We start from the raw sequence: 16,562 nt of genomic DNA on the forward strand, positions 1-16,562 counted from the left end.
TCTTTTCAGAAGGCAGAGATAGATGATGCACCTTAAGTCATCCCTTGTCAATGCAGCAGGATCTGCAGGAACTATGTTTTAGAACCTTGCTGTCGGTGTTAAAAGTAGCATGCAAGAGTACTTCATGGGCTGCATAGCTTTTTTTTTTTCCCACTTGATCTCATATTTAGTAAATATTCTGTAATTAAACCCCTTTCTCTGAGTTACTCTTTCTTGCTGTGTTAACATTTCTTCTGTTTACAGGGTATTTGGTTAACTGCCTTCAAAGGATGAGCTTGATCTTCCCCGAATTCCTTACAGCCCACCTGTTGACACCGCATGATTTTTATAAATATTTTCATTGTAAGTTAAACTCTTACAATTCACCAAATGGTTTTATTACACTTCCTTGGTTTTCCCTCCTTTCTTTTTTCTGACTACTGCTCTTCAGGTCTCACTACCATATATAGGAAAAACCCCCATCACCTCAGTGTTCTAAGGTGAAAATTATTTGACCTGTGCTTTTTATATCCTCTGGGAGTGTGCATGAGTTCTATGACTATAACATTTCCCACCCACTCCCGAATATTAATGAGGTTTCCTTCCGAGCAACCCTGTGAAGCAGGGAATGCAGCTGTCATCCCCTCCCAACACACACACACACTGGCAGTAGCAACCATTTCATCCTGAAAGTAAATTCTTCTTTGGAAACAGTGAAGGAACTCTTTAAAATCTCTGTTGGATCACTTGCAAAGTCTTTGACAAAACTGTTAGTGGAGAAGACAATTTAGGGGTAGACATGTGGACATTATCTCTGATAAGGTCCAGAAGACAAAGCAATACCGAGAAGAGGTAACAGCTAACAGTGAATAGCAAAAAGAACTCCAATAGTTCACGTTTCTGTCACCTGCAGAAACAAATGCCCTGGCTTCTTCATGAATGACTGGGTCTGCAGAGGTAATGCACCATGAAATGATGCCTGCAAATGGCAGCTACCTAACGAATTGGCCATATACGATGGGTGGAAATAAAAACCTTAAGGCTCATTGAGCATGTGGCTTGCTGCAGCCTTTTGAGGTTGTTTCAAGCAAAGCATTAATAAAAACCCTGGCTACAGCTGACCACATTACTGTGTTTCTTTGGATACATTTGTCTTGGAGAGGACGATGGCCACGCTCTGAGAGGCAATGAGTGATATAAGGCAGACAGTGGGGCATCACATTCACATCATCACCACAGATATGTGGAGTATCAGTCAAATGTGTTGAATACATTGTACAATCTTCACCCTGCTGAGACTAGCTTGCAGTTATCTATCCAATAGAGGCATGCAGAGCTGCATACAAGAGTTCAGAAAGAGAACAGTCTGAACTTAGTACTAGTTTAGAATATGGCTTGTTCCCAAGTCTCTAAAAGTCAGACTCACATCACACAATCATAATAAATATCAAGTAACCATGCTGTATACTTGCCTGTGGAAATAGTTAAGACACCACGAAAGCTACTCTCTTTCCTAGTAGTCTAAAAACCTTACAGAGAACGGAAAGTTAAAAGACACTTAGCACTTGGCCAAGACTTAAAAAAAAAAATAAATCCTGGCATAATACTTGAGAGAAACATCCTACTGGAGCTCTCCAGCCCACTGGAACTCTGCAACCTCTGATCCTGTGACGCATGGGGATCATGAGCAATCCAGGCATGCCTGGAAAGTCAGCAATGACAGTGGGAATGTGCTGTCACTTACCCAGCATCTGCAACTCCTGCTGAGAACATGAACATGGGAAGTAGAAACCCCAAAATTGAGATGGCAATCCATACACTGCAAACCAAGCATAACAGAGTGAACCAAGTCTGAAAATTACACCACTGAAATTAACACATTGACTGCTCCTGCCAAAATGGAGTACTGTAACAAATAAAAATCAGGGGGTTTGAGATGTAGTTATTTATGCTTTGTTCTGATATAAAACGTCTCAAGTAACAGGTTTTCCATCAGTTCCTCTGAGACGCAGTTCTTACAGCTAAGATAAGCTTGACTCCCCATTTTATTTCCATAATTTATAGATGATTAGAATTAATGTTTGGTGTAATATCTAGGAAAGGGCTCAATAAAGTTTTTTAAGGCCCAAGCTATAAGCATACTGTGTGGGAAGCATTTATATCTATTCAAATAGAGGAAGTGATTCTCAGGACTCCACAGAAGTCTCAGGGCTCTTCTACCTTGAGCTGTCACAGCCTTATTCTACGCACAATACATATCTACACGGAACTGCCCAAGCATCTTACTGTACATGTTCTAGGACCCACAGCTGCCATAAGACCTCCTTTTCATTATTTTCTAATCTGCTTAACGTACATATTGCCTTCTGACAGTGACAGTATTGTAGCAGAGTAGACAGAACAAGATTGGGATATGTCACGTCAGGATGCTCAGAAGATCTAAGTGTATTTATACAGTCGTAAGTAGAAACCATGTTTTAGCTGGCTGTGCAAAGCAGTCATATAGGTCATTTTGGTCACATGCAGTCAGTGGCATGTTTTGCTATAGAAGTTTGACAGATAATCTGTGGCTAAATCAGCCTTCCCAAAGAAAGAATATTACATACCAAGTATTAGAAACTAGGGATAGTTAACATTGGATCAACTCAGACATTTTAAGCACAGATGTTTGAGCTTAATAAATCAATAGGATATTTCACATAGCATATAGTATTTCTCCCCTTTACATACAAATCCAAAGTGCATTAGAGGTTTCCCGACAGGAGCTTGCATCAGTGGTGTTTGACAGCAATCAATGGCTAGCTGTTTGTAGAACAGCTAAAAGGCTGGCTAATATGTAAAATATATATTTAAAATTGTAGAACTATAAAAGAAACAAACCATGCTTAACAATTTTAAAATACTTTAAGCTTTTACACACATTCACTTTTAGGCACACTTTGTGTGCTAGTTACCTGTGCACAAAAAAGTAGTTTTTCCTGTAGCATTAGGTAGTCACAACACATTTGATATTTCAATGCTGTCATTAAACTGCCAACAAAACAGCATTATTTAAAAGCCTGGGGTTTACCTGCAATAAAAATAATATGTTGCCATTTCTGTTCATTACTAAAGTAAATTATCTGCACAACTCTTGTTAACACAACCAGTTCTTTCCACTTAACAACCTGCTCTTAAGATACTCCAAAATGATAAACTTAAGACCAATTACTTTTCCTTTGCTTTTCTTTGTGCTTCAGAAGTTTGAAATGTTAGTCTCTTTGCTTTCCAGCTTATAAACTGTAAATATCACTAGTCTCTGAAAATTACCTCAACTTTTCCAACTGAAGTTAAATAAAAAAATTGGGATTTTCACTTTGCTTGTTATTGTTTTCCAACCTATTTCCTTAGCACGTTTGAAATTTTAAGAAAGTATATTTTTTTCTCCTCTCCATTCAGAAGAGGAATTTATATCCTGATGCAGTCGTCCTCTTGTCTCTGTATTATATTCCCATAGTCTTTGCTGCAATAGAGACATAGGTAAACTAAAGTCAACTCTGACAGGAAAAGAGAAAGCTGTTGCCTTAATTTTCATTGCTATTTCTGAGCTTAAGTGTATCATTAATGCTTTACATATACTAAATACTTTTTAATATATCCTGTCTCTATACATTCTTGTATTAGCATAACTAAAATTTTACAGTCACACAAGCACCTATTTTTTATTAATATCTTTGATATTTGATTAATATGTTGTCTTCCAATTTGACAGAATCAGAGGTGTTCTCACAAGTTTCTTTAATGATTCACTTTCAGGTTCCAAAATAAGCTTGAAGTCACAGAAAAATGGTCCTAAACTACCATGTGTTTGGGAGATGTGTACAAAGGGACCCATTAGAAGCAGGAAACCAAACTCATTTTTGTGTGGTTATTTAGTCTTACCTGTATTGCCACACAGTAAATCTCCACAACAAAACTACCTCCACTGACCATCAGATGAAAAACATCTTGAAGAACTCCTTGACTCCATATCCTTGCAAAAGGCATACAATTAGTCAATTTTTAATATAATTTTCAATTAAGATGCAGTCGTGACAGGCATCAGTACTATAACGATGGGACTACTTAAGTGGAGGAAACAAAAGTGGGATGATTGTAGGAACCAATGATTTTAAAATGATAGCCCATACTTTTCTAACATCTGATTTCGATTCCCCAGAAGTAACTCTGCAATAACCTGCACTTTGGTTGTTATGTATTAGGAAATTGTGGAAATGACGCACTATGGCAAAGACTCAGTCTACCCAGATTCAAAATGACTGTGCAAGTTTGAACCAGAAGTAATATAACTGCTTGTCTATTTGCCTTTGTATCTTATTTCAGAGCATATCACTTTTCCACAAACCTGAAAAAGACAACAGACACCTCTCCAAAGAGATCATGAATTAATTACCTTGATGTTATGTAAATTCCAGATACTTGAACAGTTTTTGGCCCTGCAGTTCACATTCAGGTGCTTTTGCAGCTATTATATACATATAGGCTGAGATCTTGTATGCTTAGACCAACCTTCTGATTATTTTCTTTAAATTAGAACAGAAGTCTAACGTAACTAAGCATTTTCACAGTGTTGACTCCCTTTTTACTGTTACAAGAGTCTGAAGAGATATGAGGGATAGACTTGAGAAGTTAGGAATCACCAAATCTTTGCTTTCATCCGTTTCTTAGCATTTTAGCTCCAGAGCTCACATAATGTGCTATTACAGAATTTCATCTGTAGCTCCAAAAGCTTCCTTTCTTCCTCCTTCCTAATAAATGCCTTACACAGATTAAAATTATCCTGTAGAAAGAATTCAGGAAACTGGAGGTTAACATAACATCATTACATGTCGTTACTGTTGTTGAAAGCTCATGACAACCTCTCTTTGTGATCATGACCTACTGGTAACCTTTTTTTTTTTTTTAACTGTGATGGAAAAAATCTTCCCCCTATCTTTTTGTCAGCTGGCACTGATATCCTTAGGCTAGCACGATGGTATAAGAAGTGCTATACAATCCCACTGCACACACAAATACTTCTCTATCCACTGCTGTACTTCCAGAGTAACTCTATTTGAACGCTAAGTCAGTCACACAAGCCATACAGGTCTCCATGGTGCAAACCTGTTTTTTTGAAGAAAAAATTAACCCCATTAGTCCTACTAATCACAATACAAAGTCACGCAGTAAACAGAATCAAACATTTTTATGGAAACTAATACAAACACCTATACACCTTTCACAATTGAAAAAGTTTATAAATATAGGCATTTTATATGACTGCCAGTCTGTCCAACTGATACCCTACTAAAAATGGATGACACCTACTGAGTTGATCACCATTCCAATGCTGCTCACTGTCACAAAACACACACTCAGGATTACATTACCAGAAAGAGTAACAAAATGCTTACCATATTTTGAAACATTTCAAATGCCCCCAAATTTAGCTAACAGGAACTTAGAAATTCTTGTTATTGATTTCATTACCATGGAAGAGGGTTGACTCCATCACTTCCAAGTCATTAATATACTTGGGAGTATAATAACTACAATCAATCCTTACCTATTCTATTGGTATCTCCACATCTTACATGTAGCACCGTATCCCTCACTGAATATGATTTATGTTAAAAAGAAAAAACCCAACATATTTGCATCTTTTGGAACTCCGTTGTTTGAACTGGTTTTGCTACCAAAAAGTGCAGCGCAAGAGCCACAGGTAGAGCCACCACTACTACTTGCAGTAGTACCTGCACAGACGAGTAACAACAGATTACTTGAGCAGTTTTGCCTTTTAGCATGTCTCTATATATCTCATTGACTTTGTATGCTATTAAGGGTTGTACATTTCTAAAGGTTCAGTAGCAAGTACAACCATAGATGGTAGACTAAAGGAAGACCAGCACAAAAACCTCTCAGTTACATTCAACAGTATTCTTAACAGATGGAGTTTATTCCATTCTTTCACTAAGATAGGAAGTCTCAGAGTTCATAGGGAGGATTCAGAAATATCAGGCAAACTCATGCAACATGACCTAGAAAACTACTGCCATCATTCCTGATACACAGAAAACGGGCAAATCACAAAGTGCTGGTAAATAGCACCTTACCCCAAGGGGTTATATCAGAGACTCGATTAGAGACAATAGGATGGAAGTCAGAATCCACTGGCCCCTAGGAATGCCGGATAACAGATAAGAACAGCTTCAAGATTGGACTTCAATCACAGAGCCAAAATTAATGTCGGGGTTATTAGGGTGAACAGTCATCAGTTCCAAGTTGTGCACACAGCTGTCACATGAATGAGGAGCTTCTGATACTGCTCTGGTTTTGCATACGTTATTGAGTCCCTAAACAGAATAAAAACAGAATAAAAAAATAAAAAACCTGGAAATAATCTTAGTGTTTGTAATTAGTGATTACTGTAAATTAATATTTTAATGGGATTTTTATACTGCAGACCGTTATTTACTGTAAGTAGATTCAATTTACAAACAAATGCAGAATTGGAGACAGTGCTTATTAATGACTATAATCTTAATTTACTTTTGTGTTTGTGCTTTGTATTAAATATATGTAGATTTTTCATGTTTGAGTTCTAAGTAAATTTATCTCATCCAAATATTAGCCATAGTAACAGCAGCTTTCTCAAATGGAATTGAACAACTAAATTAAATTTTTAAAGATTATATTGAAAAAGTCTCTTTATAAATAAGGTCTGTGAAACTTCAGTTGGTTTTAAACTAGTAATATTGTACCATTGCATCAAATGCATAAAAAAATAATTGGATTTCCTCTGCCAAAATACTGAGAAGAAAAAAAAAATACCTTTATCAATGAAGTTATAGAGAAGCCATTAAATTTGAATTATTATTTTTTATAGAGAAACTGGTTTATTTGACACATCGCTTTCCTGTGGAGAAAATGTGGAAAAACTGAGACAAATAAGTAAATATAATATTTGACTGACAGATCCATCAAGAAAACCTGCAGAGTAATAACAATGCCTGCAGGAAGAGAGCATTATCTTTACTGTGAGCAAAATATAGTGAGATAACATAAGGTACTTAGACCTACAGTTGTTTGTTTCACACACAGTATTCTAAAATGGTCAGATACCACACCATCTTCCAGTAAATATAATACTGAATTTATCCAGATTAAATCCTGAAGTGTACGAAGTTAACCAAATTATGCACACAGCTGATTTTGTTTCAATCCAATTCCCTTCTCTTAATAAATTTCATTTTATTACTAATCTCATGGTTTAAGTTGTTCATGAACTTCATGTTAATCATTTTTCCTTAGATGAAAATCTTTAACCTCAAAGGTACTACCAGGGATATTCACATTATTCAAGATTCTCCATTCAAAGGGAAACAAGACTTGGAAATGAAGCACAAGAGATACGTACCAGTCTTACAAGGGAACAAAACTATTATTAATATAACACTGACTTATGCACATACTATCTTGTGTAAGTACTGCTATCAGAAAATAAGAAAAAAAAACCCCACAGACTCTCACTCCTATTAATAATAGTTCAAGAGCAGTTCCCCTTATAGCTGCAGTGTGTTAAAGAGTATTTCGTATGAAAAGTTATACAGACTTTGTAAATATATTGGGGGAGTGATGATTTTTACTACCACTTATCACAAAAATATAACACAAATGACATTTGTGAATACAGACCAGAAGAGATTTATATTAGATTTTAAAAAGATGATTTTTATTAAGCACAAACAGCTTTTAATACATTATCAATACAAATAGGAAAACATCTGTTTAATGAATTTGATATATCAAAGAATTGATGGGCAGGTTGCATACTGGCACAATAAAAATGATTTATTTTTTTTTTTAAGTATTTCAAATTAAAATTATAGGGTCACCACTGTCTACACTGCAGGAACTTCACCTACAGTCTAAAATTACAACATCACCTGGGCATAGGGGGAAGCAAAGAACGACAAATTCATAATATGGAACTCCTAAAACTTTCATTAGCACCATTCAAAGCTTGCATCAGCTGTTTAACTAAGAAGCAGCTGACAGGTCAGGTAAAGCTTTACAGCAAATTTCAGTGCAAAGTTTACAGTTCCTTTTCATAAGATACTTGGAGTCTATGGTTTCATAGCATGTTAAATAATTATGGCTTGATAGATGTACAGTGTTAAGATGCTGAGAACATTTACTTGGAAAAAAAAAAGATGAGACTTTAACGGCTGTGAAATGCATTTTAATATATTATGCCAAATTCTGTAATACGCAAACAACATGCTGGATTACAAACTGAAGTCCTATTATGAATTCATAGACAAGGGTCAGTATTAGCTCTCTGGGGTAGTGGCTTCTGGTTGTCTCAGCTGCTGCTTTTTCAGGCTAACTAGCTTCAGCTTCTCTCTAATGTGTTCTGCTGCAGAAGCCATATCACTTGGGCTCCCAAAGTACTGCTCAGACCTAAAAAAAAACCCATAAAAAGTTATCAGTGAAAAGTAAGACAGTGTGTGAATATACATGTGAATGGCACTAGAAAACACAAAGCAGGTAAGAAAAATAGGCACTTTCTCCCTCTTGAAATTTAAAAGCCACCTTTAAAATGCTTTGGAGAGTCAGTGATGAGACTTGACAGCAGATCTTGATGAAATTATTACAAATACTAAATTACCCTTTTATACCCTTTATTACCCTTTTATTCTCTCAACAGCAGGGCGCTGTTCTATAAGCGCAACTAGATACTTCCTAACACTATTTTTTACTGCCATCCTCTGGCTATCCCCCAAGTCAGTCTGGCAGTTTTGAGTACTATGACAATCAAGGAAATCTGGCTATACATGAATTCTGAGGCTATACAATTGCTACGTTATTGAAAGACTCTGTGTATGTGAAGTCAGCCACATGCTGTCAAATTGTGTCATCTATCTCTCAAACTGAAAAGAACACATGGCTGTGTAAGCTGATTTCCCCCATTCAAATACAACAGAAGAACAGCTGAAATGTTAGGGAAACCACTAACCAAGCTGTCAGCAAAAGGAGGATTTGAACAGAATACATGTTTCAGAAGAAGAACAGGTATCAAATCTAATTACAAAGCACAGACGTTGAAGACTTCGGAAATGGTGGTAGGACAAAGGACTTTGGACAGAGTCGGGGGACAGGCATAAGCAGACAGAAAAAGTTATTTCATGCAGGAATGGACTAGTTTGACTAGGGAACTCCAAAGACAACAGATTGTACAACTGCGCACAGGATCAGAGTATGGGCAGATGTTTTTCCTGATGCAGATTAGAAGCCATGAGCAGGACAGGGAACAGTGACCTGGACTTCCAAGAAGATACTGACAAAAGTCTGAAGTGGTAAAGAGGCTGATGAAGATGCCTCCAAGCCTTGTATGACATTCTGTGCATTCCTACATTTCTTAAACTATTTCTACTAATGAATGAACCTTCTGCAAATTGTTTGTTAAATGCTTCAAAAGATAGAATGCCTAGGGACAACGAGCAGGGGATCCTGGGATTAGGGCAGCTAAGATCACACTTTTGAGAAGGGGGACACATAGAACTCTGCTGAAATGCCAGACGGGTCAGAAATAATGTTCAGGATTCAGTCAGTCCGCCTAAAATACAGGTGTGTGTATATATACCTATAACTATAGGAGCATTGTGTTAGGACTCAAACCTCAAAGTGCTGTAAGCGCCTTCTTTCATGGGGAGCTTTCTCAGGTTCTAATGTTTGTTTTTACTTTAATGGTCTATCTACACATTACATCGGTTTTAAGAATAAGTAACAGTTGCTACTTTTACCAGGTCACTAAAATCTGCTATACAAAAGTTATACCAAAATACTTCAAACAACGTAACACACTTCTTGGGGTTTGGTGGTTTTTTTTTTTTCCCCTCAGAGATGTAAAATCTTCCTATTTTCAAATACACTACTGACAGGGCAGTAAAAATCACTACTAGTTCAGGCCTCGACCCATCTTCATGGGTAGCACTCCTTACTGAAGGAAACTGCACTGCATAGGGAACATGGTATTTTGGAAATAAGATGACAGAAAATTAATTTTCATGACCAGCTTCCTGTAACTGTATTTTTCAAATCGACTTCAAGTAACCCATAATGCAGTTGCCTGATACCATCTCATAAGGTTTCAGCCTCTAATTCAAAACATTGATTTCAGATCTCATTCACTATGGTGCGGGATCCTACACACCCAGTGACTAGTTCCAAGGCTTCGTTATACTCAGGTAGAAGGAATTAACTACAAGCTCAGCATCACAATGGACAAGGGTATTTCACTGAACAGAGAACTGAGTTTTATTATGGCTGAGATTCCAAATTCAATTTGCTTTTGTAGCTCAAGACAGCCACCAATTTTAAATTAGTATGAATAGCTCACAAGGGAAATACTGTTTTATTTGCTTAATAAATCAAATGTAAATTTATCTTCAATGTACCGGCTTAAGACTTCAGATAGAATTGCAAATAAATTAATCAAAATACTATGATTCAAATCTAGTATCTTTTTTCAGGGCCAAGAGACTGGGACTCGTCATTATTCTGTTACTTCTACACACTTTGCTGGTGTAAAGAGTGCATAAATCTAATAATTACTGAACGTGAAAAAGTAACTACTTTGAAAAAGTGGGCACGTTGTCTTTGGAAAGTTTGAAATTGGACCTGCCTGCTTTCTGTGAAAAGATTTTCTCTTCTGTGAAAAGAATTTTTAATGAGTATTAGTGTGCTGCCTTTTTAATTTCAGCAATAAGCATTCAGGATTCTTCTGCATACAAGACTATTATGAAACTTTACCAAAAGCATATTCAGTAGGTATTAGAAAAACATTTTTCATACCCATCGGGATAAACTACAGGCACTGTTAGTCTGTCCAACAGTGATTTCCCAACTGCTTCAATTTCATCAAATTGCTCCATTTCATTAAAAGCTTCAGGCTGCTCTGGACATTCTTGCAAAATCTGTTAAAAGAAAAATAAGGAAATGTGGAATAAAGTAGACAAGGGATAGCATGCAGTTTTTTAAGTGCCGTTAACTGGCAGAGTGAATGCTCTTTCAGCATCTTCATTGCCACATTTGTACGAGATCAACTGAAATATTCACATAATTCAAGAAAGGAAAATATTAAGCTACACTGAGAAGATAGTTCAGGGCTACTACTGTTCTGTACTAGAACATTTTACATGACTTCTAAGAGGGAACAAAAAAGAAAAAATAGTCTTGCTAGACACTATTCCAGCAACAAATATAAAATGCATAAAAATAGTAACCTGCATCAAGACAGTCATATAAAATGGAAGAAAATATTATCCTGCTGTATTCAGTGCTGGTGCGGCCTCACCTTGAGTACTGTGTGCAGTTCTGGGCCTCACGATTTAAGAAGGATGTTAAGGTCCTTGAATGCATCCAGAGAAGGGCAACAAAGCTGGTGAAAGGGCTGGAAGGCTTGTCCTGTGAGGAGCAGCTGAGGACTTTGGGCTTGTCTAGTTTGGAGAAAAGGAGGCTGAGGGGCAACCCTGTCACTCTCTACAGCTTCCTGAGGAGGGGAAGTGGAGAGGAGGTGCTGATCTCTTCTCCCTGGCATCCAGTGATAGGACGCATGGGAATGGTTCAAAGCTGCGCCAGGGGAGGTTTAGACTGGATGTTAGGAAGCATTTCTTTACCAAGAGGGTGGTCAAACACTGGAACAGGCTTCCTAGAGGTGCCCCAAGCCTGTCAGTGTTTAAGAGGCATTTGGACAATGCCCTTAACACCATGCTATAACTTGGTCAGCCCTGAAGTAGTCAGGCAGTTGGACTCGATGATCACTGGAGGTCCCTTCCAACTGAAATAGTCTATTCTATTCTATAAACATGAATAACAAAGGGGCCCTTACAAGCCATTTCAAAACTTAAATCCACATCTGGCACAGAACAGGCGGGACTAAAAAAGTCTGAACACAAGTGTTTCCAGATAGGATTGGGACCCAATACTAGTACTTAGTTCTGTATTTATTTCCACTTCTCCCTCTGCCACTTCTTACTTTTTTCCAAAGCAGCATGTATATTAACAGCATATTTTCCTCACAGTCTCATTAATATGTCACAATAGTGCTAGGAGAATTATGTTTTTGAACAAGAGCATTATTTTTTCAGCTATCCATTTACTCTTTTTAAACTCATGGTTGCCTAAAAACATAGCAATTAACTACTGCAATAATGAAAGAATGCTCTTAAGAGGGACTGAGACAACTCTTTTAGGAATATATAAACCACTGAATTCTAATTTGGTATCAGGTAAAACTTTTTTCAGCCATCTGTGGCAGCACAGATTATATATTTCTGCTTTTGTGAACCTCCAGCATCTCCCAATGCCTAAAAATTCAAATTATGTTCCATTAATACAAACAAGAAATTAATAAAAGCAAGGAGCATATGAATCAACTTTGCATCCGTGCTCTCCTTCAATGACACAATGAATTTATTTTCTTTACTATGTGCAAGGTTGTCTTTTTTCAGTTATACGCAATTTTATTGTCAATATTAGAGATACATACTCTAAATTGCTTTTCTAAAATGTATCACTTCACAGAACGCATGGTTCCTGCACAAAAAAGGTCCTACCTCTCATGATCTACATTAATGGACATTATGTCAAATTCAGGCATTTGAAAACTCTCAACATTCCTCTGCTTCCGCAGGCTGTTACTGAATAGCAGCTATCCCTCCTAACACCACTGTTGATTGCTCATCCTCCTCTGTGGCTTCTAGCATCATCCAGCTGGGCACAGTGGTGAGACACTTGGTTATAGGAGTGTGAAAGCCACGCCAAGGCAGAGGTGTGTTTTGAAGAAAGCATATCCAAAACCCTCCAAGTGCAAAATACAAGATGCAGCAACACAGCACGCATGGAAACTAAACTGGTGAGAGTTTCATTCATTTACACAGTTTGTGAGAAGAACATCACATTCAAAATGCACACAACTTAAAAGGCAATACTCCTTTTAACTCTCCAAAGATCTTAAATGACCCCATAGCTTTGTATTATACCTTGCACAAAAATACAAACCAAGAAATATTCCTTGCCTTTAAGAATTACAGTCTAAAACACACAAAGAAATGCTTTATGATCAACATCAGAGTTCCTCTCTGAAGAGTTAAAAAAAATTCTTCCCAGCCCCAACTCAATGCACCTGAACTTCAGGGCTGCTCTCCTTTTTGTTAAGCAGGCCCTATACCAATATAGGTATGCAAGCAATAATTGCATTAAGTATTGAAGTTAACAGTTAGAAAGATGTGCTTAAATTCTTCTGCCTTTTTTTTTTTTAATATTTACAAAGGAAAAAAACCCCACAACTTCATTTTTCTTACATTCTGTTTGCTTAAATTCTGATAAGAAATTTTTCTTCTTAAAAACACAACACTCACCTTTTCAGCACTTGAATGAAATGCAACAGCTGTTTCCAGCCGGTACACTCTTTCTTCAGAAGTTATTGTAAACTGTTTCCACACTCTGTTCAGTCTTGGAAGTGTGTCCCCTGAGGACCTTGAAGTGCATCGCAGGGACTGGCACAGGACAACAGTTGCCTGCAGTAACTGTCTCCCATAATCGTAAGTACTCTAGAAGTTGGAGAGGATGGAAAAGAAAGTACACCTAAAAATCCTATATTAGGAGCTAATTAGGATCTTAAAGCAACAGCAGACAAGTTTATGAAACCGCCTCAATTTAGGTCCACAAAGTATGTAAACTGGTCTACTAGAAAATGCTGCTGAAGCATGAACAAAACTGTAATGACCAAACAGGGCTTTTGCTCTTTAAAAAAAAAAAATAAAAATAATCCCGTTGGCTAGCGTTCACACTGGCAAAAGAACAGAGCTTCCTGAAAATATCAAATAGCTGCTTGGATCTTACACGGGATACTTGATATCTATTGCCAAGATGACTGTCTCCCTGACTTCACTGTCACCATGTTTGTGGTCACCCAGCATCCAGGTGCATTGTGGCACATCATTATAACAGCAAGCTACCCTCCTGTCATCATCAGTTCTAATTCATCAAAAGAGAAAATCAGTTCCAGTGTAACAGATGCAATTTGAAAATATCACATCTGTTAATTGGCAAGTCTGAATTAGACATTCCTAAAAGCAGTATACATCTCAAAAAGCACCTGAAAACAGCCCAGCTTGTACACTTTCTATTCTTAAGTGAAATTCTTTCACATGTACCACCCAGCATCTGTTTGCATATTCAAGATTTGCAAACAGGCGTGCAAATATGCCCTATAGCTTCAGTGAATTTCAGTAGACTCTTGTACAGCAGGATTCATAAGTTGGCTGCTAGAGTAAAGAATTAAAGCTGTCAGTTCTGTTCAACCACTAACTCTGCTAGTGCCAAAACTCCTTCTAGGAGCAGGACCATCATACACCAACAGTCAACTCTATCTGGAAAACCAACAGAAAGACAGGCTCTGTTTCATGAAGTACAGCACAAAATGGACTCACACCAAGTGACTCATCCATATTTCAGTATTTTGATTGCAGTCCTTCAGAAGTCGTTATAAAGACTGTTTGAAATATATGCCTTTTAAAGAAAGTCAATGTGAACCTTATGTTTTGTGATTTGCATCGCCTATGTGAAGCAGAATAAACTAAGGTAGTAAACTGCAGCATCGCTATCGTTGATAGAACTTCAAAATCTCATTAGGCTCCTCACCAATTCCAGCAATCATGATTTCTTCATTCAAGCACTGAGGCACACCATTAAGACTAGTAACAGCTGTTCCATGATTGTCCATACAGATACCAATTCTGTTTAGGAGATCTTAAACTGTACAAAACCCATATTGCTAAAAAAGTAATTCACTTCACCTGTGCAACATCAACAAATTTTCGATGTTTCTCCAGTAAAACTTTTGTTTCTTGAGCATCATCTCCCAATCGGATGTGTGTCTTCAGCAGAGCATCCAGCAGTTCACTTAACCATTCTACTGCCTTAAAAACAGAAGTTAAAAGAATAAAAACTAGTAAATTAAAAAGAAATTAATCCAGAAGGGTGAAGTAACTTCAGTACTAGCATATACTTTTGATATGGAAAAAAGTTAAAAGAGATATCAAACTGGTAGATCATGCATGCAATCACCAAATACACTATTTTCAGTCATTGCTATATCCTTTGTTTTCACTGTACAAACTCACTAAATAAAACTACGTTTCAAAGTGACAAAAATAATACTCTGCAACTATCAATCCCCATAAGTTTAGCCAGTGGACTACAAAGACAAGAATGATGAAATTCTGTAGGCATTTCCATACCTGAGCAGCATCCTCTTCACATTTAAATAACTGTACCATCTGAAGCATCTTCAGTCGCCGCACATCCACCATATCCTCACACCTTAAACAGTAGCACAGACAGACTCATCAACACATGCATAGCAGACACAATACACTCTAAGTTTGACAGCGGTGTTTTCAGTGAGCAACATTAAGACGCAAGTGTCCATGAAAAGGTGATTAAAGCATTTTTGTGCTGCTAAGCTTGGCCAAAATATGTAATCCCTCGTGTAACAATAAGAAACATGCAATAAATAGAACTGAGCACTACAACCCACCAAAATCATGATCCTCAAGACTCCCAATATGGCTACGCTATAGATAGTAATACCAGCAGTAGCTACAAGGCCTTCCAGCTGCATTGCAGGTTCCTTACTTTGTTGCACTGGTAAGATGTGCAGGCCACACAGGTTTACATGGCTAAGACAGACTTTCTCCTACTGAAGTCTAGGTGAAAGCTTGCTTAAACCTGGCATAATTCTGAATTGTACTATAAGCTGGTGGCAAAGTTTTCTTGGTGAATAAAATAAGGACTGTTTAAAAGATGGTAATACATCTTTCTATTTTTCTTTTTAGCTAACTAAAGATTGTAATAATTGAACCCTTATATGATGACGTCCTTTGCTATAACTTGTCAGGAAGCATTTCAAAATCTAATTCATATAAAAACTAATTCTAATTATCTTGTTCTGAATTAAGCACGTTTTGCAGTTTTTTCTCTAGTCAGAATAAAAAAAAAAAAAACAACATTGAAAGTTCTTTTCTTTCCACAGTGAGAGCTAAGCTAATACATTTAGCAGAATGACCTTTCCACTTCAATTTCAGAGCCTACTAAGTAGACAGCAAGATTCAGACTCCTGTCCAGTGCAAATGGAATTATTAATGTCAACAACAGTTAGCATAAGTGAATGCAAAAGATGGTATGCACGGATCTGTTTTTTCAAACTGGCTGCAAACATAAGCACTTCCAAAGAACAGTTCATTAGCATGCTGCGTTTTGTTACATATCCTGTAGTGCTGTGATGCTTACAGAAAGGAAATTTGTTGCTCTAATAATGCAGGAAAACAGTTTATGGGTTCCAAAAGCATAACTAAAGCAGCAAAGTGCCCCTAGAAATAAACATTATGCTACAGGTGTAAATAAATGAGAAATATTCAACAGAATTTCAGAAAAAAAGTGTCACAAAAATTACTATTAAATGCTATTGAGAGATAGTAGTCCTTATCATACTTTTT

The 16,562-nt window shown here is 37.1% G+C and overlaps 1 protein-coding gene across 7 annotated transcripts in view; it reads right to left on the bottom strand.

Annotated features, from left to right (window-relative positions):
* Positions 1 to 8,223: 8,223 nt before the first annotated feature.
* SESTD1 (SEC14 and spectrin domain containing 1) overlaps positions 8,224 to 16,562 on the bottom strand; it is a 62,472-nt gene continuing 54,133 nt past the window's right edge. For all 7 annotated transcript variants that reach the window (XM_072874528.1, XM_072874526.1, XM_072874522.1 and 4 more), the window contains 5 exons: positions 15,306 to 15,387; positions 14,862 to 14,984; positions 13,422 to 13,613; positions 10,855 to 10,976; positions 8,224 to 8,460 (listed from right to left, as the gene is read on the bottom strand). In XM_072874528.1, coding sequence (XP_072730629.1) covers positions 8,331 to 8,460; positions 10,855 to 10,976; positions 13,422 to 13,613; positions 14,862 to 14,984; positions 15,306 to 15,387 — 649 coding nt within the window. In that variant the 3' untranslated portion in view covers positions 8,224 to 8,330. The remainder of the gene's footprint in view (positions 8,461 to 10,854; positions 10,977 to 13,421; positions 13,614 to 14,861; positions 14,985 to 15,305; positions 15,388 to 16,562) is intronic.

Source organism: Ciconia boyciana, chromosome 10 (assembly GCF_034638445.1).
Source record: "Ciconia boyciana chromosome 10, ASM3463844v1, whole genome shotgun sequence".
Taxonomy (NCBI): Eukaryota; Metazoa; Chordata; class Aves; order Ciconiiformes; family Ciconiidae; genus Ciconia; species Ciconia boyciana.